Source organism: Talpa europaea (assembly GCF_964194135.1).
Source record: "Talpa europaea genome assembly, chromosome: 10".
NCBI classification, from domain to species: Eukaryota; Metazoa; Chordata; class Mammalia; order Eulipotyphla; family Talpidae; genus Talpa; species Talpa europaea.
The window spans coordinates 102,159,776-102,185,129 of record NC_140077.1 but is presented as its reverse complement, the minus strand read 5'-3'; the positions used below and the strand labels follow the sequence as shown (position 1 = coordinate 102,185,129).

General features: G+C 34.9%; 1 protein-coding gene across 1 annotated transcript in view; it reads right to left on the bottom strand.

Annotated features, from left to right (window-relative positions):
* The window catches only part of PDGFC (platelet derived growth factor C), a gene marked incomplete at both ends in the record, with an annotated part of 159,999 nt that overhangs the window by 54,701 nt on the left and 79,944 nt on the right, over positions 1–25,354 (bottom strand). The window contains one exon of the mRNA XM_084245228.1: positions 13,901–14,096. Within this exon, the coding sequence (XP_084101354.1) occupies positions 13,901–14,096 (196 nt within the window). The remainder of the gene's footprint in view (positions 1–13,900; positions 14,097–25,354) is intronic.

Below are 25,354 nucleotides of genomic sequence, written 5' to 3'. Positions count from 1 at the left end.
CATCACCTGTTACGTCTTCGGCAGCTATCTGATGCTGACCTCCTATATTTTGCAAAGTCATTGTATTCTTCACAATTTATCATTGAACTATATATCAGCTTGTTTCACTCAAGCATAGATATCTCTGATTGGTTCAGATGTTACCTGAGGGCAAGTATTATGTTAATGCTTCTGCTCTGTCACTCAAATTCCTTACACTTAGTAGGTATCCAGTGAGCACAAATGTCATCTCTAATCACAGGAGAGCAAATGCTCATATCATCTAACCACAGCCCAGTAAGCCAGAGCATAATTAAACTTTAACTCTACATCAATTTGAAAAGATTTGATGACCATAAATTCCGATTATTAGCTAACAGTTTGGGAGTGAAATTATGTGTTCCAAATTAGTGTCTATTTTATTATCGAAATCATCATTAGGAAGTGAATTGTTCATAGAATTAAGCTGTGTTACTTAAGATTTACACTCTTACAAGGTGTTAACTTTATTAAATTATATGATGAACAAGAGAGACAGATAATGATTTTTTTGCCTAGCAAATAATATGACACTAATAGAGACAATGACAGTAACAGCGATGCAATGATTCTACATAATACTAGACCTAGGCACAAAGGTGTGTGCACCATCTCTGTTGTTTACAGTCATGCACCTGATAATGGTGGTTCTGTCCAGGAGGCACTATGAACATATGGTGGCCCCAGATGCAGCCTATAGAAAGAGGTAGAATAAGCCCTCCAGGGTTGATCACCTACACGGTGTGATGTCCACACATCATCTAACAATGCATTTCTCAAAACCCCTATCATTAAGTGATGCTTGAGCATATTCGCTCTGTATATCTAGACAACTTTTTAATCCTCTTTGAGCTTGTATGCTCCCTTGTAAAATGGGGATAATTTCTACCATGAATGATGGTGAAAGACTATTCAAATTCTATCTAATTTTGAGGACTTGGCTAACAGTAAGTGCTCAATAAATGGCAGCATGTATGATTTGGCTTCTTTGGCTTAGTTCTCTAATCAGGCTTTCAATATCTTGAGTATCCCCAAAAAGGAATAAATCTGCAGATAAGCAGGCACCCCTCAGAGATCAATTTCTCCCCCACTTTCCTTTCTTTCTTCCTTCTCGTCTTCCTCTCTTCTTTTTTTCTTCACTAATCTTTTTCTTCCTTTTCTTTTCATGCTCCCAGGAAACCTTGTATTGGATTTTTGAAATTTCCTTTTCATCTTCTAAGAAAATCCCTCATATCAATGTTCTCAAGACACATAAAAAGTGTCTGAATTTTGCAAAGCTTAAGGGAAGTGTCACAATTGGCAGCACAATGTTGAACTATGACAGTCACTTATTTGGAAGTTCTTAATCTAGATAAATAGTGAGTAAACTGTGATTAGAGAGATTTTTTTCTCAAAATACCCTAAGATAACATACAGTGCAGGCCTCATTTCCACTGAGATTAACCCCAATGCCTCAGCAAAAACAGCGTCTACCACAATCCCATGAAATAATTTTAGAAGCAATAAATTATGACTGGTTCCATTTACACAAATATTTTGATATCATGAACTAGCTTGCTTATTCAAACTGACGGACTGAGATGGAGAACTACAGATAGAAAGGTCAAGAAGTAGATGATGTTTTTGAAGTTAGTGTGTGGGGTTTCTGGTGAGAAAGGAGTAGGGGGTTAAGTCAGCTGCCATGTGGGGAAACGATCTGTGTCTGTGGGCAGACAGGGAGCAAAGTGTATTTGAGATTTGAAAATTTATTCATTTTCCCAAGTGGTTGAAACAGTTCTGAGGAATAGCTATTTGTGGGGAAAATATCTTTGTGCAATGAAGTTTCCAAAGGAATTGTAGGTAATGGATAAGACTTTACCACTCCATAACTATCAGCAGCACACTGAATCAAAAAATGTGCTTGAACCTGAGTCATACTCAGTGTTATAAACCAATGTTACCTCAATTGAAAAAAAAAATCTTGGTTCCATTACATTCAAGAATTCTTCATGGTGTTGAGTCATACAGTTACGATTTTGAAACTGACAAAAGAAACCACCAAGCATCTGAGAGCTATCTAAGCTGTAACATTTTTGTCATGTTAAACATAATTTAAAAAGGAAGAGTCTTAAGTTCAAAATGGGAAGTCATGGGACTACGTAAAACACAGTATTCTGTACATTTCTCACTCAGAAGAGGTGTGCGATGGACTGGACTATGATATAGCAGTGACATTTCCAGAAAATTGCTTTCACTGAACTGATGACAATATGGAATTTATCAGAACTTTTAGCATTTACCATTTAAAACTAATGCCAAATTTAAAATGGGTTTCTATCCAAAGTATTATGAATAATTCAACATTTCTAACTCTGAAGTGAACTTTTTCATAGAAACAGAAAAGTTAAAATTATCTTGAACTTTAAAATTTTCAGAGAACTTTTATAAAATATAATCTGTTTGGATGAAGGCAAAACAAATGTTAATGTTTCCATTTATTTGTGCATATTCTAGGGAAACACAGGCTTTTAGTGTTGTATTCCTCATTTAAATATATATATATATATATATTTTAAAACATAATGATGAAACAGGCTAATTAATTTACCCAAGACTATCGATCCAGTAGGAAGCGACAGAACCATATCAGAGACATGTCAGGCAGTACAAATCAGTGTTCTTGCAGGTAAGTTACATTCTTGCGTCAATCATTCACCAATTCATCCTACCGAATAATCCAAGTGATTGGTGCAGTACATGGAGCAAAGGACAACTGGGATCCCTTCATTTTTTCCAACTAGTAATCCTAGTACTGCAGGGATCCAAAAATGCATTCAGGATACTCCCTTGATACGTGAGGAAAATCTTCTCTCTCCGTGGTCTCTTTTGGGATCTTAACAATGGATAGAAACATACACCTCTGTGCACCAGTACTATGAATAGTTCTATTGATAGAAACAATGAAGGTATAACTTTCTCTGGGCTGTAGTATATTTCTATATGCATATGAAGAAGGCATTAGGAAAAAAAAAATTCACTACATTACCCAGTATCCTAGTGCTGAACTGGAGCCACAAAGGCAAAGTTTATTTTGTGAGGGACAGGACCATCTGGCCTCCTTCTTCCACACTACCCATGTTAGAGTGGGAGCTATCAAACACAGAGGTCATGTGAATTGTTCTTAAGCCAGGACATGGCTTATACAAGCACCCATCATGACCCATACTCAGTTTCATCTAATCTGTAGACAAGACACAACTAACACAAACCCTTGCTTTTCAGCACTGTGCTAAATGAAGCTAAGGTTTCCTCGATTCATCTTAATAAAATGTTACCTTGAAGGAGGTCCTATCCATCCATAGCAATATACCATATAAAACAGAAAATATATTTTTATTCTCTGTTCTTCCTATAAGTGTCAGTAAATGATAATATTTGTTTGTCTATAGAAAATCAGTTACTAGGGTTCAGAGTTTTGCTAATTTACCTACAGTAAACACAGACTAAGAGATAATATTCATACCATTCATTCTGTTGGAAATGGATATATATATATATATATATGTAAGTCACATTGCCAAGAAGCTGTGAGTGTGCTCCTAAACTTGCATTCTGGATGCTCATATGTGAATCAGATGCAATAAAATCAAGTTTCACTTGTAAAGGCTTTCTTAAATAACACAAATTTAACCCTCAATTACCTGATGAGACTGTGATCCTTTTGCAAAAGTTAGTTTTTTTGAAACTCTAGCAAAAAGTGTAGAGAGGAAATCAAATAAAATTAGAGACAAATCCATCAATCAGTTAGAAATGACTCTTAAATCAGTATCTTCCTGTTTGATAGAAGCCTAAGGGGACAGCCTATTTCAAGATGAATTTCTTTAGATGATAAGTCTGTTCTACAAGGAAGCTTGGACCTCAATACCATCTAGCTCTCCAAGAGCCAGGGATATCTGGACTGTAAAGAGGGTGCTATTTGAAAGCACAAATGGCAAAATGACATTAATAATTTAATATTGGAGGTTTTACTTCATAAAACATTGAAGTGGGAAGAGGAAGGCCAATAAAGAATTATCATAGTATATTTTAAAATTATGCATTTAAAAGTCCTTTATTATTCATGATTAATGCTTTATTGTTCTTACTTGTTTTATCTTGTTTGGTAAAATGGTACAGGTACATAACTAGCAAGAGCTACTTAGTCATGTGGGTATTTCTTTGGTTCTGAAAGCTGTCTGTGTTTTAGTTCTTATGCCATCTGGATGACGCAAACAAGGGATCTTTTCACCCTGGTGAGAATAAAGGCAGCGACTGAAAGTAAAGATATGACTTGAAGAATAGCATTTGAACATTCCCCAAATCCTCATATGGTGAAAGTACAAAAGTCTTTCTGAACCATCGTGGGGAATAGAGCTATGGGCAAAAACCAAAATGAAAAAGGGGTAATGAAGAGAAAGAAAGGCAAAGAAGAGAGAGAGATAGTGAGAGCAGAAGAGAGGACAAGATACAGGAGAAAGGTAGACGTCTGGTGAGGGAAAAACATCGGGTGAGCCAGACATGACTTTTGGGAGTTACAGGATACATTCTTTCTCTGCTTGGAATGTTGATTCGAACATTTCAAAACATAAAACCAAAACATCTCATTAGCCAAGGGCAGAGTCTCTTGATCTCAGCCTTGGTCAGATCCCCACCCTTCATTTTAAGTCCTCTTGGGAATGATTTTTTTTTAAGTTACAAAAGTAATTGCTGCGAGGTCAAAGGATAAGAAAACTATAAATTATGCCATTGAGCTAACTATACTTGAAGAGTTGCTGGAAAGGGCACTGGTAAGATCTTCACTCTAATTTTTTATGCTGTGACCAGAAGTACAGGTAGAAACACATAAATTGTACCTTTGACAGCTTCGCTTCAATTCCTCTCAGTTTTGAACCTTAATTGTGGAGATCTTTTTATTTTTGCATTTATCAGTCCTCCTTCCTCTTTCTGGGGGTCAATAAACAGTTTAGTTTTCAGGGACCATTTTGCTACCCATCACACTTGGCTCAGGATGGGCATGCAACCCCAATCCTGGTAAGCACTATAACACAGAAAACTATAAGACTGTGTCCCCTCCCACCCCAGCCCAGGGATGGATACTTGTTTCAGACCAGATCGATCAAAAGTCTTCTGAGAACTTTTACAGGAAAAATGCCTATCTCCTTCAAAGATGGCAAGCACTAAAATATTGACACTTCCATAGCTTTCTCTACCATTTTATGAAGACCAGACTGACTGAGAAATAAATCACAAGTAGCAGGTCTACAGAAGTCAAGAAAAGGAGACCAAGAGTTGATGACATTCAGGACGTGGGGCAAAAAAGAATGTAGCTTTGACTTCAAAAGCACTGGGGTAGGTTTTGTTTGGACACACATGGGTGGGCACCTCCCATGTCCCCACTCTCCACACACACAGAGCACTAATAATCACAGGGACAAGGTAAGAGAGAAACATATTTTTTGTTACTGGAGTCATCAGAAACTAATTTGGCCAAGTGTAAGTCAGGAAACATCTATGTGAAGTTTTGTATTTGCTAAATAACAAAATTCCTTCAACTATTTCAAATACCTACAACTCTCCTAATCTATTCTGCATGTGTCTGACTATATTCTCTTCTAAAAATATAGACTGGCACATGAGTCTGTTCTATAATAATAAAAACCCTGAGCTTCTGACAGTATAAGAAAGGAAGTCCAAGTCCATCAGCTTAGTAGTCAAAGTTCTTCATAACTTGATCCTCCCCACCAGGATGGTCTTGCCACTTACTATAGATACAAGTTATCTATGCTGCAGAGAAATTCATTTTGTGCAAATTGCTCACACTTTTGCTCCTCTAGTCTAACTCTGTCTAGAGTTCTCATTCCTTTTTATTGCACTTATTCTATTTTACCTAACATCTGAGAATCCACAAGGTGCTAGTCAGCTACTAAAGTCTTAACCTATTTTTCAAGACCTAATAAACACTGCATCTGCATACCTCCCTGGATTATCACTAATCTCCCTATGCTTTAATCTTCACTTCTAAATTATTACAAAGACCCGTAGCAGACACTACCATTTGTCTGCACGTATAGAATCACATTCCTCTTCTTCCATAAGCCAGGTTGTGTTTAGGTAACCAACTTGCATGTGCTTTGGCACAGATGAGTACCTAAAGCAAGTCCAGCGGACTAATAGTGAATTAAGTCAATCTGGTTCCCCTTCCTCTTGTCAGTGGTTAAGGTACGTACCCCACAGGGGACAGACTGTAAAGCCAGGGAAATCTTACGTGGTATTACAGCAGTGTTCCCACAGTGAGCCTGAGAAGGGAACTCTCTTATTTAGCTTTTCTTTTTCTTGCTTTCATGAGCTGGACTGAAACCCTGGGCTGCAGTCTAATATCGAGCTACTTAATCTTAGCTCAGTTCTGTGGATTAAGGATAGAGCAAGAGGCTGGGAAAGATGCAGTGAAGGGCTTCTTATAAGGCCTTTGGATCTCCCAAGGCTAAAATTTAAGATCACTTATGCTAAACAGTGACTAGGGCGCCTGTTCTTTCCCTCAGTCCTTTTAAGGGGATCATGAAAACATTTTGCTTGGGAAATAAATTCTTATGATGCACTTATGGGATTCAAAGGCCATTATCAACTAAATAAACAATACTCCTTTCTTCCACTTATACGACTAAGGAATACTTTTTACTATTTTCAAAAAGCAATTGTTTCCTTAAAATTTCAGCACTCACAGCCTACACTGGCAATGTAAAATTGATATAAGAAATCTATATTTTCTTTAGAAACCGTTTACTAGAGTGAAAGAAAGGAAATGATTGCTTGAGTTTATATCTGCAGGGCACGGTTAATCCATCACCCTGATTTTTCTACAATGGATTAACCGTAATTATTTATAGGCTCTTGTTGGTAAAACATACAGTGATGATATGAATTAAGAAATGGTCAACAAAGCAATCTAAACATAGTCCGTTACAGTAATAATTATACTGTGTATTTACCACATCCTAGAGTTGGTAACATTTTGTTTGAATCGCCTGTTTATTCATCTGCCCCTTTGCCCAGAACTCAGCACAGCTCAAGACAGGAGTCATCTCCTGCTCTCTGCGTGGGCTCTGGTACCTACCGCAGTGCTGGAGAAGTGCTTGTTGAATAGAAGACTAAACACAGGACCAAACAATAGTGCCCCATTAATTCCATTATAAACAGAGGAAGAGCGAAAAGGATCCCCAACAAAAAATTAAATAAAAACTAACGATTTTGATCATTTTAAATTCTAAATATCAAATAAGTCATTGTTTCACTTCATATACTAGCATTTCTATAAATCATTAAAATTTTCTACACTGGACCAGTCACAGTATTTCCCCCAAAAGAAACTCAGTTGTTTTGGTAAAGGAGAGATGCTATATGAAATTGGACAGAATGAGGAGTTCTTTTTTTTTTTCATATGTTGTCCCTTACAGGCTTTCTCTTTCTGAAATCTCACATGTAATAAGTAGACTACTTACTTTGAAAGAACAAATAATGAAGAATTTAAATAAGTCTTTCACTAAAAATACACTCTCCTAAGGGTACCGTATGTCACTAACACAAGAGCTTTGGCAAAGACAGAATCGATAAATAATAGGTCAGAACTGAATATAAGCAGAGGGCTAGAACCCTACTAATAACTCATACTCAACTTTTTCTAAATTTATTCACACATTTACACATCCAAAATATATCAGGGATAACACTGATTTCTCAGTTCTTCCGCCCAAACCCACAGACCTTAAACACACACAGACACACACACACACACAATTCACCTTTTTGTTCCTTTTCTCACCCCAATATTTCAACCATAAGGCATATCCAATCAGGCTGTAAAAGCAATAAATCCTTACTTGCATGTGATGTGTTTTGCTCTTTGTAATAATAACAATGTTTAATTTCATAAAAACACAACTCACTCTAGTTCTTTAACAGAGTTGAGACCTCTGTAGGACTATGGGGAAAAGTCAAACATATCACATGAGTCTGTTTTTAAAGATACAGCTAAAATAGTGATTCAGATTTTCTAGGCTATGTGTATTCAGACTTGAAAGAATATTTATAAGGGGTAAATTTAAATTCTCAAACTGTATCATAAGAGGGCACTTTTGTACTTTAGTTGTATAGCACTGTCATGAAGAAGAGTTATTCTGCCATTTTTCTAAGAATCAATTTTGAACTTGTACTTGAAAATATGTAGGTCTTTCAAACTACATGGTGGGCAAAGTTAGGCAGGAATATCTCTTGGCCATTAGAACTCAAATGACTGAAAGAAAACCTAGTTTTTAATGTAATACTGAAATGTCAGGATATTAATAGAATTCTTTGGTATATAAAAAGGACAACAGATCAAGATTATCAGTGAGGTAATCAGGCTCCTAAGTTTACCTCAAGGTACCTTCAGAGCCCTGGTATAGAAAGCTCAAGGTTAAAAACCATGGGTGGTCTAGGAGGAGTCCCCTTGGGGCTGGGATCTAAGCCTGTTCATTTCCTTCCATTCCACTACCCAAGTCTCTCTCTGTCGGGAGTGGGGATAACTGTAGGAAAATTAAACCAGCTTGACAATTAGGACCAAAACTACCTACCTATCTGCTGCTTACAGTAACATAACATTACCATTTTATTGCGTTCATTATTGGCCAAAAGGTTTTACTGTTAATACAGGAAAAGTTCCTCCCCCAAACCATAAACTCATCCAATTGAAAAGATCAACATTTTACTAACAAGGCTGAACCCCTCACCTGAAACTTCTTTCCTGGCTGTTTCCAACAACTCCAAACTATTACATTATGATCCTTATCCAATCCTAATCAACGCTCCACATTGAAAAATCCATCTTACATCCCACCTCAAAATTTTACCAGAATTTGGGAATGTTCTCCTCCCTAGACACTACTAAAACTTTCATGGTGGGCTTCTCTGTCACCATAGTAATAATAAACTCAACACTAATGTGGTGACTTCTGACTAGCTTTCCACAGTAGTTAAAATGCTCTCAGGTAATTTTATATTATAAATATAAATATAAATATAAATTATATATATATATATTTATCTTTGCATATAAGAAGTGGGATGCAGGCCAGAGGTGCAGGGGGTGGGGGGAATAAGCGGATTCACCAGAGAGTGTGGGGAGCAGAACAGGTGGATCTATTGAAATACACTGCTGAGGGGCACAGCAGGCGAGACAGGAGAGGTCTACTGTGCCATGTGGGTCAGCTCCCTGGCCAGGGATCGAACTCGTGCTGCAGAGGCTGCTGATAGCTTCAAATGCTGAGACCTCTTGCACCATCAAGGAGGCGCAGGTAATTTTATATTTTGGAAAGGAAATAAGCATTGATTCAATGTAGATATTAAAGTTAAATAAGCATTTCTAAGATAACTATTACAAACAGAAATTGATGTATACTTTCTATATGGTAGAAAGGAAAAGGGGTTGAGGAGATAAACCTAAGAAATGCAAGAAAAGAAACTGAAGCAGCACAGCAAGATGGCAGCAGAGTGCACATGCCTACCAGCTTCCGAAAGATAAAAAAGTTGCTATAAAAATACAGCTAAAAAAAAAAAACCTGAGGAAAAAATGGATGACAACAGCATACACTAGGGACCTCTGGCCTGCTGAAAGGTGTAGGGAAAATTTTAAGTGAACTTTGATTAGTGTGATAAGAGGGCAGTAGAACACACCAGAGAGATGAACAGTGGCTGTGCAGAGCCCCCAGTAGCTACAGCCAGGGCACACATCAACATTGGGGCTCCTGGGATCCAGCACTGACCTGCAAAAGCAGTATGTGAGCAACACCCAGGCTGGAGGTGTTGTTGAAGAGTAGCCAGGTGGGAGCACAAAGCAAGGACAGTTGACTTGAGCCCAAGTTCTCAATATAGAGCAGCAGGGCCTGAATCTAGGCAGAGTCCCTGGCTTTCTTGACAGAAGAGCTCAGGACTTGAAACCCAGGCTGAACTATCCCAAACACCACCCCCACCCCAGGGCTAAAACCAAAACAGAGAAACACTTGAACACACTAAAGCCACGCACCTACCAATAATAGGAGCAAACCCTCCCGGATGATTCCTTGCTGGAAAAGCCAAGATAATGACTCCTGACCTGTGGCCCCATATCAACTGGAAGTGCTCAGCAATACATCTAGAGCTTAAAAATCACAAAGAGTGGGTGGAAGTGGACACAGCCTATAAGAGACATTAAAGCTGAGCAGGGAGCCTGGAGGAGAGGTCACTCTGGATCCCACCACACAACTCACAGCACAGCAGGAGTTCAAATTCCTGAGCCACTGGAGGTGATCTCTGGTGCCCTACTGCCCTGGACCTTTTTTAGACCTACTACCCCTTGACAATACTAATCCTCAAATTACTTTAACAGGTGCAGAGACAAAGTTTGAAAACCTATCCCTATTATGACCCAGAGAAAACTTAAAATGAGGAGACAGAAGACATCACAGTCCTGAGCAAAATAAATAACCCTGAAAGGAGCCCCAGTTCAGCAGAGTTGGGGACATGACAGCAGGGAGTTTAAGGCCATGGTTCTGGCGATGCTTATGGAATTCAAAGATAATGAAAATATGAGACAACCACAATCAGCAATAATGGAACTAAGAAACACTACAGCTGATTTTAAAAATATAATTAAGGACTAACAGGACCCATGGAGAGAATTAATGAGGTTGAAAATACATTGCTATTGGTTATTGTATTTTCATAAGAATAGAACATAGTAGAACAATGTACAGAAAAAGGAATAAAAAAAAGAAAACAGAGAGAGGGCCCTCTGGATTATTAAAGAGAAATAATATTTTCCATGGAGGTTCCAGAAGAAGAGAAAGAGAAAGCACAGAAAATTTATTGAAAGAATCATTTATTGAAAGAAAAATTTATTGAAAACCATCTCAATCTGGGAAACGAACCAGACATTGCGATCCAGAAGAGCTCTACACAAAATAATACCAGACAGACACACACCAAGATACATTACAATAAGGATGTTGAGAACCAATGACAAGGCCAGAATATTATTATTATTTTTTAGAAGTGTAATCTTTTTATTTTTATTTTTTTAATTTTTATTTTTTTAAACAATATTTGCTTCCCCCCCACCCCCTCAGGTGTAGCCCCATAGAGTTTCCATCCCCAATGCACCCGTGCACCATCACCTCAGTCCCCTGTGCTCCTCCCTCCCTCCCTCTGATCCCTCTCCTGCCTCCTCCCTCCCTCTCCTGCCTCCTCCCCTGCAGGATGTCTCTGGTTTATAATTGAAGGACAGAATATAATTAAAAACATCAAGAGAAAAAAGAGACCCTAATAAGGGGGTGCCAGCCAGACTGCCAGTGGATTTTTCAGTAGAAACATCCAAGAATGGAGGGACTGTAAGGGAATATTTAAAGTACTTAAAGAAAAGGACTTGCAGCCCAGAATCCTTTACCCATTAAGATTAACATTCAACACAGAAAGAGGAAGCAGCTTCCCTGAAAAGCAAAATCTAACAGAATTTATGAACACCAAGTCATGCGTGAAAGAAATTGTAAAGGTGCTATTATAAAGCAATAGAACAGCAGATATTGAGGAAACAAACAGGTAAATTAATATAGAGGAGAAGGAAGTAACAATGTGGTCAACTAGAACCAGTCAGAGAACAGACTGTCCAAGGATCACACAAATAGCCCATGACACACTGAGCTCAGTGGAACCCTCAAACAAAAAATAATAGAAGCAACACATCAGACAACAGAAATGGAACCCAAACCAAACATAACAGGTAGTCGAGAAAGAGAAGCAGAGAGAGAGAGAGAGGCAAAGAGAGACAGAGACAGACACAAAGAGACAGAGACAAGAAACCAAAACAACCACCCAAAAAATACAACATAGCAAAATGGCATTGAGCACTCATGTCTCAATATTCACCTTAAATGGACTGAACTCACCAGACAAAAGATATAAAGTGGCTGAATGGATTTCAATGCATTTTGCACAAGAACTGAAAACAAGCCAAACACTCATCAAAGTAGAACATACAAGACAGGTTATTTATACAATGGGACAATTTTACATCAAAGAAAACAAATGACTTAAATTATATACATGAACTAACTTTAAAGATATCATGGTTTTCAATTTTGCTGGTTTTGAAACACACAAGTCACAAGTAAACACACAGTATTCATTTGTGATATGTTTTAAAACAGGAAAATATATTTTATATGGGATAATACATAGAGAAATAAGTACATGTGCACCATTACAGAAAATTAGGTGAGCAAGTAAAACAAGAGAAAAAAAACTTAGGACAAAAAAGAAACTCGATTTTCCTAAGTTAAGTTTCATATTGAATAAGTCTGAGTTACAAGTGAGGTGAGGCAAGATGGATGATGGTTTAATTTTTGTTATTTAACTAACGTACATGACACATACACAAAACTGTGTTTATTTCTAAGACATACAGTACCCTGTCTGTGCTTCCTCTCTGCAGAACCACCCAGTAGGTGGTGCCATGTGGGCCTCTTGGCACTGACCTATGAAAACTGGACCCAGTGGAATAGACACAAGAAGCTCTACTATTACTCTGGACACTATTGTCTGACAGTCCTTTCACTCTCTTGGAGTCTCCTGTTTTCAATCAGCAGCCAAGAAACTGTCATAGTATAAACTGCTACTTTGCAAGTAGGGCAAAATATTAAATAACCCCCTCCCAATTTTTGATAAGATTGTGGAATCTTCTACATGAAAAGAAGTGTGGTAGTTCATCATGGTAAAAACTACTTCTGTTGGTATTAGCAAAAATGGGTTTTAGCATTTAGGTATAAGAAGTGAATGACACCAAATCAAAGGCAGCTATTTCTCTGCTCACTGTTTCCTTATCCATAAAATGAAGGATTCAGTTACACAGCCGCTAAAGAAAGCTTGGACAGCTTCTAGTTCTCAACGTCTAAGATTATAGATTTAAGAAAAAATAACAAGAAATGCATAGTCACAGAAAGCAGAGATGTGAAAAAAGTAACTCTAAATGTTAAAGTTTTGCATTGTGATGACAAGCAAGTACAAAGTTTATTTCTTCTGTACTGAAATATTTATCTGTAATATACCATAAAATGAAAATTCTCTTTTAACTTGGATATCAAAGAGAAAATAACCTCACAAAGAAGCTCAAGCAAAATATTTTCATGGTATACCAATGCCACTGAAGTGAAAAATCTTCAATAAGACCACCCAACCTTGACAAGTGTATTCACGAAGGATTTAAAGAGTAATATTTGGATGACATATAGTAGGTGGTCTTTTGCGTGGGTGAAATACTCCAGCTGACTTCTGTTCATGAATGCTTTTAGGAAAATTATGAAGAATTTCTACCTGGCACAACATGTTAGCTTAAATTGCTAATTCTGTTTTCAGAACTGTATGTCTTCATTGTGATGAAATGCCCAAACTTCTCATCCTGTGTGTGCAGTCTATGTACCAAGATGAGTACCTAAGGATAATGAATACTGTGTATTGTAGATACCCATGCAGATTTTGTCTTTTAATAGCTGATAGTTTATTTTGTTGATCTGGCTATCAGGAACCTTAAATGTAAAATTTTTAGCATTAATGGTAAATTAGATTTCTAGTACAATAGAATTCCTTTACTTGACCTTTTATTCTCTATTCAGATTATAAATCATCTTACATAAATTATTTTCAGAAGTAGAAACCAATGAATGATTGTGTACATATGTGTGTCTTTTAGATTTAAATGAGGTCTTTAAGTAAAACAAGCTTCAATAAGGTTGTACATTTCTCAGATCATCAGAAAAACCTCACAAAAGTTTTAAAATCTCAGGATCAAAATGAAACAACTTACTTGCATATGTCATCTTCTGGGTCTTCTAGCCCAAATCTTTCATCAAATGTAAGCTGTATCCATACGTTTTCCTCTACTGCTACTAATCTCCATACCAAGACCATATTTCTTGGATAAGTATGAGGAAACCTCGGACTGTGAATGCTTCCATTAGTAGACACAGTGATAATTCTCTCATGCTGAGGATCTTGTACTCCTAAGGCAAAAACATAGACAGACATATATTTAGAATAGATATTTCAAAAATTATAGGATTCAAAATCAGTTCATTTACACTTAACCCCAAACACAATTTGGGTAGGCTTTATACGATATCAACTAAGGACTGTACTTGAGAATTTATCCAGAAAGCAAGTATATCCAGACAACAAGATTATCTTAAATTGCTAAATAAGTGATATCTTACAAAATGTTAGAAAAGGGATATTGTGCACAAAGTGTTTGGGTTGAAGTATTTCTTTCTTTTCTTGTTCTTCAGCAGCAATTACAGTAATCGAAACAACTTTTCATTTTGCATTTATGTAGGAGTCAAAACAGTGTTTCACATTAATGAAATGAAATTTTAGAATATTGTCCTGAGAAACTTCCTGAACTTAAAACATTGTTAGGATATTATTAAGGTTAAAGAATAACTTGTATTGTTGCAAAAATAGCCAAGATAATTTTAACAAGTTGTAGTTATGATCACTGAAGCAGCTTCTTCATTTTCTTTACTCATGGTTGTTTCAAAGATCAGTCTGATAAATGTTATTTTACATTTAACTTATGATTCAGAAAATAAGGAAAAGACAGGTATAATTTCTGTTCAGTATAGACAGTGTACATTATGGGGAGTATCATCATATTAGCAAACATGCTTTAAGTGCCAAAGGATTTTTAAATTAAATAAGTAGTCTAATAAGGCTATCATTTTTCTCAGTGCCTCACCTGTCCTCAGCAGCATGTAACCTGTTACACAGAAACATGCCTCCCCTTACTGGATGCCAATAATGACACTGTTGTTGGCTATAATAACAAAAATGAATTAATTAATACCTGTACATAATTTATCAATATTTTTTCTGAGAATACAAAAGGATCAAGTTACATGAATTCTCTTCTATAGTAGAAAATTTTGCTAAGAAAGGGACAATAATTATTAAAATTAATCAGTTGACTTCAAGATTTCCTTTAAAAATGAGATATTGCCCTACAATCTACCTTTCTTCCAATAACCTACATATGTTAGAGGTGTTTATAGCACTAGTTAACATGGAGTCTTTCCTTTGTTGGCAATTAATTAATAAATTATTTTTTTCTAATCCTATTTATTAAAATTTAATATCTGCCCCCAAACAAATACCTATTTCATGTAAGTTGCTTTACAAATAACAGGCTTACTCTTATATATAATCCACTTGTATATCAACAGATATTAATTATATTTTTATATCTTGAGTCAAAGAGCTCATGGCTAAAATGTACACACTTCCATTGTGTTTACATCTTTTTCCCCCTTTATAACTCACAATTTCATTAACTATAATTAGACACAAAGACTGAAAATCTATGGCTTATTTGTGGTAAAAGAATTGTAAATTTCCTTTTAAGTTAAATTGCTGTTCCCAAAAATTCATCTAAAAATGCAGTGAGGTTTGCTACCAAACACATATGATTTGCTCATGACTGTCAAGGTTTTATGTAAATCTCAAAAAATGAGACCTATAATCAAAAAGAAAGAAAGAGAAGCAAAAAACTTCAAGTTCTTCTAAATGAAGACTCTGCATTTACAGTTCTATTTTTTAAAAAAGAATTTATCCAAACACTTAAGTTAACTAGCATTTAGAGAGAAGACAGTACATGTTTTCTAAGCCCTTTATGGAATATTTGCTTTCCCCCTATCCAGCGACAATATACTCAGTGGAAGTACCAATGAAATGAAACAAATGTTTGTAGTCAAATCACTAGAGTATTTATCATATGCTCCTTCCAATGCATCCTGAACAATAATAAAGCTTGTTCATCTTACACAATAAATTTAGTACGAAGATATAAACACTACATCTTTTAAATTATATACATACATCATTTCATATTATCCTGACTAAACCCTCTTAAGGTAGAAGTACTGAAAACTAAAATGAAACAAAAAATGAAAAAAAAACAATATAGGAGATTAAAAGTACAAAAGCTGTGAAGTGGTTGACTACACAGACACACAAATTCAATTATATAAAATCATTACATATTTGTACACATTCAGTAGGCTTAGCATTAAAATCAAAGTAATTTCAAAATATTTGCCATACACTTCATACTGTTAATCCCTTTAAATATATCTTTATAATGAATGGAAGAGAGTAGAAATAAGAGAAGCATAAACTTCAATTCAAATTCGAATACTTGCAATTATTTTATTACTAATAAAGATAACACTAAAAAAGCATTCTCTGGATAACATGTAACTCATAAAGAAAGGTTAATCAGCCATGTCCTCCCCTATGCTAGTATTTTAAATTGACTAGCAAAAAAGAACTGTCGGGTTAAAAATTAGTTTAAAAAAATGTGTCCAGTCTCGGTTTAGTTTTAGAGTCCTGAAGCTCTCCTTTCTGCACAGAAAGTCAAGGTGACATGTCACCTACAAGCTTGTAGACTGATAGTTACCCTGTGAGATTTTATTTTACTTCCAAATAGATGTTAAATTCAAACTGTGTTTTAAAAAGATATTTCTGTAACTGTCGATGGCACCTATTTCTAAATTTTTACATGACAAATATACAGTCACTGGACTATTCTTGAGCTTTTTTTCTTTTCACTGCTCTTTCCTAGTGTGATCATTCTTTTTAATCCTCCTCTTGCTAATTTGCTTATGTAACTACTTCTGCATTCACTCTTATTAACCTTCAATTAACAAATTTCAAGTTTAACTATAATCAGTTAAAATGATAAACATGTAAAATCATCTTTACATCATATATATATGATAAACAGTTTAATTTTCATTTATACATATACATGGTCAGTTTCATTGGTACTATGAACTGGCACCATTTTGACCAGAAAATCTAGAGTCATCTCATCCTTAATCTTATTTGATTCCATAGAGTTGTACTTAACCTCCACAATGCAAACAAGTATCTTTCCATAAATTCTAGTCAATACAGGAAGGTCCCATCTTCATGCTAAATATTTTAAATACTGACCATAAATACAAATGTACAATAGAATACTAGACAGACAACTTGGATTCTAGTTCTTGTTCTTTTATCAGCTTAATCTGTTTCCCAAATCCAAATAAAACTGAGACAATCAACAAAGTTAGTGTTGTCTACCTCAAACTGTTCACCAATTACAAGAATAAATGTTCACTAAGGAAAAATAAGGGATTTATGTTAAGCGAACCACAAAGCAAATATAATTACTAAGACATACTAATTTGAGATACTTAAGTTTATCCCAAAAGATAGTCATTACAAAAGTGACTGACTAGTCAAAAATCATGTATTGAGAACCTATTATATTTCATGCCCTGTACTAAGGCATCAGAAACTAAACAAAGCTTTGTCTTCACTATGTGACAACTTCAATTTCTGGGACTGCAATTAAGCATCATTCCTACAGCAGGAATCCTAATAAACTAATATTCATTTATCAATTATCAAAACTTTCTTCAGATGTTACCTTTTTTAGAATGCCATCCTTCATTCTCACTGTATACTCCTCCAGGACTGCATATGAATCATATGTATGTTATGTATACAGCCACTGGATAATAATGTATGTTAATTATAATGTTGTTAATCATAACATACATGGCAATTTCTTTGTCTTTTATCACACTATGAATCCTAGAAGGCAAATCTATTTTTATTGAAGTTCAAAACTAGTAGCTAGCCTGAAACATCTTACTACATTATACATATTGACAGTATAAAGTAACTTGGTATCATAGAATATGGCAGAAAAACAATTTTATATTTCAACATTCATGCTCAGTCCCAGGTTTCCAGAGACTGGACACATAGAGGTGAGAAGTAGTCACAATTTATCCTCTTCCATGTTAAAGTCCCTGAATTCCTATGTGATATCTTACTGAAAGTTAATTTGTTATAACCTACATCTCTATTTCAGTTGAAGGAGGTAGGTCTTAGCATACTCTTTGCTAAGATTTATCATTTTCCTAATATGCTTGCTTATTTGTAAAAAATAAAACACATTCTATAATTTTACCACACTCTAAGAATGCCACAATTACAGTCATCATTTTATCCAACTCTGACACATGTATCAATTGGTGATAAAATCTGCTAGTTCAGACCATGCACTTGATATCAGTATATTTTTTATAAATTAAAGATAATCACAGGCTGTTTTAAAATTAAAATTAAATAACTACATAAATTAACCATCTCAATAATTATATATCTGTGTACATGCAAAAGAGAAACTGTGTCTATCCTGTGCTGTCTAATTCAAATCCCTGAGAGAAAATTATTATCAAGTATCCAGTTTTTCTGATTTCAGCAAATAGGTGATTGCTTTATAAGAAAAAAGCAATATTGGTAAATGTGTGTAAGAATTCTAATTTGGGGGCCTCACTGGTGGCACAGCGGTTGAGCGCTTGGTTGCGAAGCTGCCCACAGCCTCTGCAGCGCCGGTTCGATCCCCGGCTGCTCCCAGGCCACCAGAGGAGGGTCCCACATGGCGCGCAGACCTCTCCGGCCGCCCGCTGCTCCCCTCAGCAGTGTACTTCAGTCCGTCTGCCTGCTCTGCTCCCCGCTCTGGCTCTGGTGAATTCTCTCACCCTCCCGCGCTTCTCACTGTACCCAATGCTTGTATAAACAAATAAATGAATCTTTTAAAAAAAAATCTAATTTTGTAAAGATCAAATTGATTAAGCAAGACATAATGACTTTTTTAGGGAATGATTTCTATTTTCTAGTTCCCTTCTACAGGTAGATTAAAGAGAAGGAAAAAGGTCGCTTTTGGGGCAATTTTGCCATTTCCTTGTCTTGACACTGTCTTTTAAAAAGATTGTGATTCTTTTGCATCACTGAGAAGCACATGCAGTCATTAGTCTCCAATTTACTGATGAGCAGTGTAAGCAATGTGGGCAAATCTTCCACTTAAAAAGAAAGTTAAAATAGTGGGCACCTAGGGACTCCCCTGGTGGTGCAGCGGTTGAGCGCTGGGAAGGCTGCCCGCAGCCTCTGCAGCACAGGTTTGTTCCTGGGCCACCAGGGAGGGTCCCACCAAAAAAAAAAAAAAAAAAAAGTGAGCACCTTCTCAGCATCTCCCAGCACCACTGTGAAGCAGGCACTGGATAAAGAACAGCTGGATTGACCCTCCCAAAAGTATCCCTGAAATCTCAATGTAAGTCATTTCTCTCACTTCATAGAGATTGCTAATTGGCCAATTAAAGTCTAATGACTTTTGTTTTCCCAGCTAGAGATTAGACCATTCTGGGTGCAGAAATAAGATCCACAACTATTGCAGCCATCAAGCAGTTATAACGGAATTTAGTCTGATGGGAAAGTAGGTAGAAAAATGGCAGAAACATGAACACATTAAAAATAGAGCTAGATCTTAGCTCCTACCACACAATAAACTCATCCTATCTCGGAGCTTTTCAGGTACATGACTAAATAAATCACTCTTACTATATAAGCCAATTAGAGTTAAGATTATTTTATACTTGTAACCAAACTCATACAATGGATTTGGATGGGATGGTCTTGACTTAGAACTCTTGTCCTGGTGTAATTATTACACATGTTTCATTTTCATGCTCTAAAATATCCCATTGGCATCATAAAAGTCAGAGCAATTAAGATGTGTTAAATTCTTCAGTTACTGAGGCATGACAGATCGAAATAACAAAGATTTGACAGCAGGGTATTTTAGCCTTAAGACAATGTAACCTGTTTTGATTTTATATAAAGGGATACAATATTTTTTAAATAAAGACTCAATTATGGAAGACAGACTAGCATTGGTCTTACCTATTATGCCACAGGATACATAGACAAGTATATAAACAAAGAATCCCCTCAAAGCCTTTATTGCACATTAATTAGCAATGATTATAATTGTATACACTGATAATTACACATACCAGTATTATGAGATATGTTTACAGGCATCACTATTATATCTTATTCTGTGTTAATCTGTGTATTACTGTAAATATAACAGAGGTCAAAACCAGAATACACAATAGAAATAAACGGGAGTAATTCACATTACAACAAAAAAAAAGATTCACTTTAAAGATTCTCTGATTTCCTTTTTTCAATATATAATCAACTCTCTTATTAAATTACAACTATTATTCAGTGTGAAGAGTTTAGATAAAATGTTAGGAGCTTTGAAATATTTTAAGCAGTACAATACTTTTACATGAAATAATATAATTATGACAAAAATTGGCTAAAATGATGAAGCACAAATTCATATTATGTAATCTTATATAAATATAATTTAAGAGAAAAAACTAAATAAAAACTTCTGTTTGGGAGATTAAACATCTGTCAATTTTCTAGCTATAGGACATCAGGATTTATAACATTCTGATTGGATTTTACCAGCAACTTCAAATATGGATAAAGCAGCTACCTATTTCTCTCTGAACAATGTCTACATACAATACTGGCATTTTGATGGGAAGATGTTTAAAATTCAACAACAAAAATAATAATGAAAAAGCAATCAATATAACCTTACTTTTTCATAGAAAATGAAATTAAGGCCATTAGTGAATATATAAAATGTTTAAATTTTTCCTTTAGGTTAAGTTCTGAATTAGAACTAAACAAAGATTCCTAAGACACAATAAAATAAAGATAGAATATTTTTATTTCAGTATTAAAATACTCAGCAATCACTAATACTGAAAAAAGGACTTTAATGCTTCCTATTTATATTTAGCATTTTATGTTCAAAAGTGAATACATATAATTTATCTATGAATTTCTCATAAATAATATCCAAAGACAGAAAAATAATACATTGTTATTACTTCCATACAAATCACATTCTTTTATAATATATTTTGAATGTTATTAAATACTTTCAATAAATGATAACATGTTTATTTTTCCACAAGCTATATATGAGGTTTGTAAGTTACACTGGCAGCAAGATCTTTGTTTTCCATAAAATGATATCAAGAAAAAAAGAGCAATTAGACTGGGACACAATTGTTCCTCAGAAGTTAAGTTGACAACTTATGTTCAGAACTGTCCTAACCATGGTCCACCCTAGAAAGCATCACTTTACCCTGAGCAACTCTTGTCAACCTTAAAGTGATATCAAAATATGAATAAATTACAAATGTGAGATTTTGAAAGAAATGAAAGTTATAAATTTGTAAGACATATCATTCTGACAGGAAGATAGATTGGTTAAATTTATTTCTCAAAGCAGACATTTTTAATAATGATCATGAAACTACCTAATCATGCCAAGCTAGTCATCCCAACTTACATGATTTTATCATCTAGCTGATCTACTGCAAAAGTGTAAGTAAGCATAAACATGGATATGTTAAGAAGATTTCCTCCCAGATCAGCTAGAATATATTAGTAGAATTCTTCAGCAACAGCTAGTTTTATGACAACAGTTTTAAAATCAGACCAAAGACCTGTAGTCAAAAACTCTAAAAAAAGAGTTGAAATAGAGGATGAGACAAATTCAAGAAGATATATACCTTTATTCAAAATAAATGCACTTAAAAAAAAAATGACTGAATTATACTTTAGAAAGTCCACCATAGTTTTCATTTGTGAGGAGAGATTATTTTCTAACACCACATTATCATGCATGCCTTCAACATTATTCAAAAATACTGCTTCCTTATCTTCTCATCTCACTGAAGACTTCAGGATATGGCTGTCAGCTCGGACAGCATCAGATGCCACAAGGAGATTTGCAGATCCGTCTCTATGGCATTTGCCTTGTTTATATGAGCGTAATCCCACAGCCAGCAAATGGGCCAGCTGCATGTCTGACCTCCCAGCAAGTGAACAGACCTGTCTGAACAGGGCATTTCCTTGAAAATTCTTGCCCATGAAATTCCATTTTTTGTGTTGAAAAGTTTCTATCCATTTTGTCTATAAATCCATCCCTTCCTCTCCTGAAGGAAATGGAACATCATCCCCCTCCCCGCCCATTGAACAAAGGTCCTGGGGGTGAAGGGCAGGGGAAAAAAGTAACTATACTTAATTATGAATTATACTTAATTTAATTGCAGCAAGTATAACAATACTAATTATCTTTGCAAATGGTTATTATTCTTATTGTCAAGATGACAGAAGACTTTTTTTTTAAAAAAGACATACATAACATAAGCCTTAAAATACATGGCATAAATTTACAGAGATCTATTTCTGCACAACCACCCAAACCATTTCAATACTTATTTTATAGCCATCATACTTGAATAGTTGATGGTAATGTTGTATTCTTGTTAAAAGTGAACCAAAACAAAATATTTCTGGTGGGGAAGCAAAATTCCAAAGTTAAAAATAAAACATATATAGTAAATATTTTCCTCATCAATTAACAAATGACTTGGTATTTTTAGCCAAAAGAAAATACTTATAAATGAAGGATGGAAAAATGTTTAAGAAACAGTAGATTCATCAATGACATTTTAAGAAACATACTTCTCTTTCTACAACATACCAGCCAAAATAATATGCCAGGTGAAATTAATATATCAGAGAATTCAGAAATGAGAATAGAGATATTTCAGTTAGCACACTGAAGCTTGAAAATTATAAGGAATATGAAAACAGCACTGGACAATTGGAATGTCTAGAGAGAAATTGGGAAGTTCAAGGACAGAAAAGACTCCCATTATGAAAGGAAGGTATGTTCATTTTGAAGAATAAGACAGGAGTATTATATATCACCTAAACAAATTCTCTTCTTTAAGATGGTTCATTATATCAACCTTGATTATGTAAGAGTGTATTATAAAAATTTTGTATTATACGTAATTATGTATGTTAGAGTGTGTGATAAGAGAAACTTAAAAATTCATAATAAATAAAAATATATGTTTTGCTTACCTTTTAAATGTTCTTTCTCCTCTTTTCTATGCCAGTCCAGATGCTTGGGTATAGTTCCTCCCTGCCAGTAGATGGAGATAGTAAAATTGAGTCTTTTGGTGACCTCAAATCCTAATCTAGGTGGTTCAAAATCTTCAATTTCAGATTTTGGAAGTAAAAAAAATTTGAATGACTGAAAAGACACATAAAACTTGTAAAAATTACTATCTGAGTCAGTCAAATGAACTTTTATTCATGGTCATTTGTACCATTCTTTAAGGGAGAGGGTCTTGGCTGGCATAGAAAAAAATAAAAGAAAGAGCATTATTTTGTAGGTTATGTTCCCTTGACTCTTCAGTCTTCCCAGATCTACCAAGAACCTACTTAAAATTGTAGGTTACTTGCCAGATGCTTTCATATACATTATCTATTTAATATTTTTAGCAACTCTGTGAAGTTGTAATTATAATCCCCCAACATCTTGTCCCAGAAACTATATTTTTAGAAGTTCCATATGGTGAGCTGATGTTTGTTTGCCAAGTTTCTGCAGTCTTCCTAATGTTTAATTAATGGTTTTTCAGATTTAGGCAGAATTAGGTTTTTTGTCCTGCTGATAAAGGGACCTTGAAGTTGTTGGAAACTCATTGGTTAGTAGTAACTACTGGTCTTATTTTACTTTGTTTCAAATTAATACAAGTCCTCTAACAGTTCCCCAGGAATAAATTTAAAAAGGTAGGGTGCAGCTGTTTTACAGAGATTAATCAGATTATCTGAACTAAACAGGGTTCCAGAGGAGAGTTACATGAAAATCTTTTCCTTTGAGAAACTGCACACTTAACATGAAATTCATAGGGATAAACATTAAAATTTACAGTTACTAATAATGGCTTCTGAACATAACAGACTATTATCTTCCAAAGCTAATAGAAGGGCATGTAAGTACCTCTTGAAGATGGTTAAAAAAAAAAAAAAGCTGTAAGAACATTAAAAATGGAATTGAATATTGAAAAAAATATGAGCTAATTGCTTCTATTTTTCTTAGTCAGTTGAGTGAACCCATTGAAATTTTAGTTAAATAGAATTTATCCTTATCACAAGTAAAGTTCCAGGTTTCACGAGTCCTTGTAATCATGGTTTGTCACTGAATTTCAAGGTAACATACTTTGGAATAAGAGGATAGTACACAACTACTCAAATAAGAGTTATACCAATTTGTGAAATAATATCTGATTAAAACATAATTATAAAGTCACCTTAATCTTATAAAGTCACCTTAATCACTCTGCCAAAATGATTACATTACTATTTATGTATCTCTTTATAGTTCTTATAATGATTTTCATATTACATAATATGCCTTATACGTGTCTACTCTGGCTATCACAACAACCTTAAAAACCAAATGTCTTATGTAAACTTTATTATTGTGGTAACAATGGTGGTAGTCATAAAATTTCTTGTCCAACTCAACACATTTTTATGAATGAAAGATGGTGGTATTTGAGTGTGTTAGAACAAAAGACATAAATAATGGACAAAAGATTACCCTAATAGAAAATGACATTGACCAGCAATTCAGATCTTTGGATCTAAACCCCATTCTCTTTCCATTACATACATCACATGCCCCAGAAAATCTTCCAATCTGGATATCTATGTGACTAATTCTCAGGTGAATGTTTCCCAGTTAGCATCCTTGTTTAGCACTGAGTAGTATTTTTTCATTGTTTTCAAAACTTGTTGATATCTAGTACATGTGCAGTGTAAAATGTCAAGGTAGGTTAAGACAATAACAAGGGCAAAAATCCTAATAACTTTTTCAGCAACTAATTTTTAATGGATTATTTGTGAGGTGTTTTTAATACTATCAATGAAGCAGACACCCCAATTATTAAGCATATTTGAAATGATGTCCTTGCATCTGAGGGTCATCATAATAATTAGAGTTAAAAGACATGGAAAATTGAAATTTCATTCAAATTAAAAACTTCTTAACCTTCAAAAAGAATGAAAGACTCACATGCATATGCATTTATTTATTTGATTATGTAGTTTTAAAATGTGAAATTTAATTAAACTCTAAAAGATCAAGGATTTTAACTAGATTTTTGTTTTTCTTTCACTGTTTTATTTTTTACTATTATAGACCCCAAAGCAAGACAGTGTCTCATATGTAATAAACAATCAATATTTGTTGACTGGCTGAGTTATGTAGGAATAAAATACATGTTTTACCTGCAAATGTATTTACAAAGGAAATATAGTAGAAAAAAGGATGGCAGATAGGTTGGTTTCTGATCTTTCACTACATTCTAAAGATCCCTGGGTTAAGAATTTATCAAAATCACCCAAATTATAAGAAAAGACATGAGTACCCTATTATCATGTCATCAAAGGTTTCTACCGAAAAGTTACATTAAAG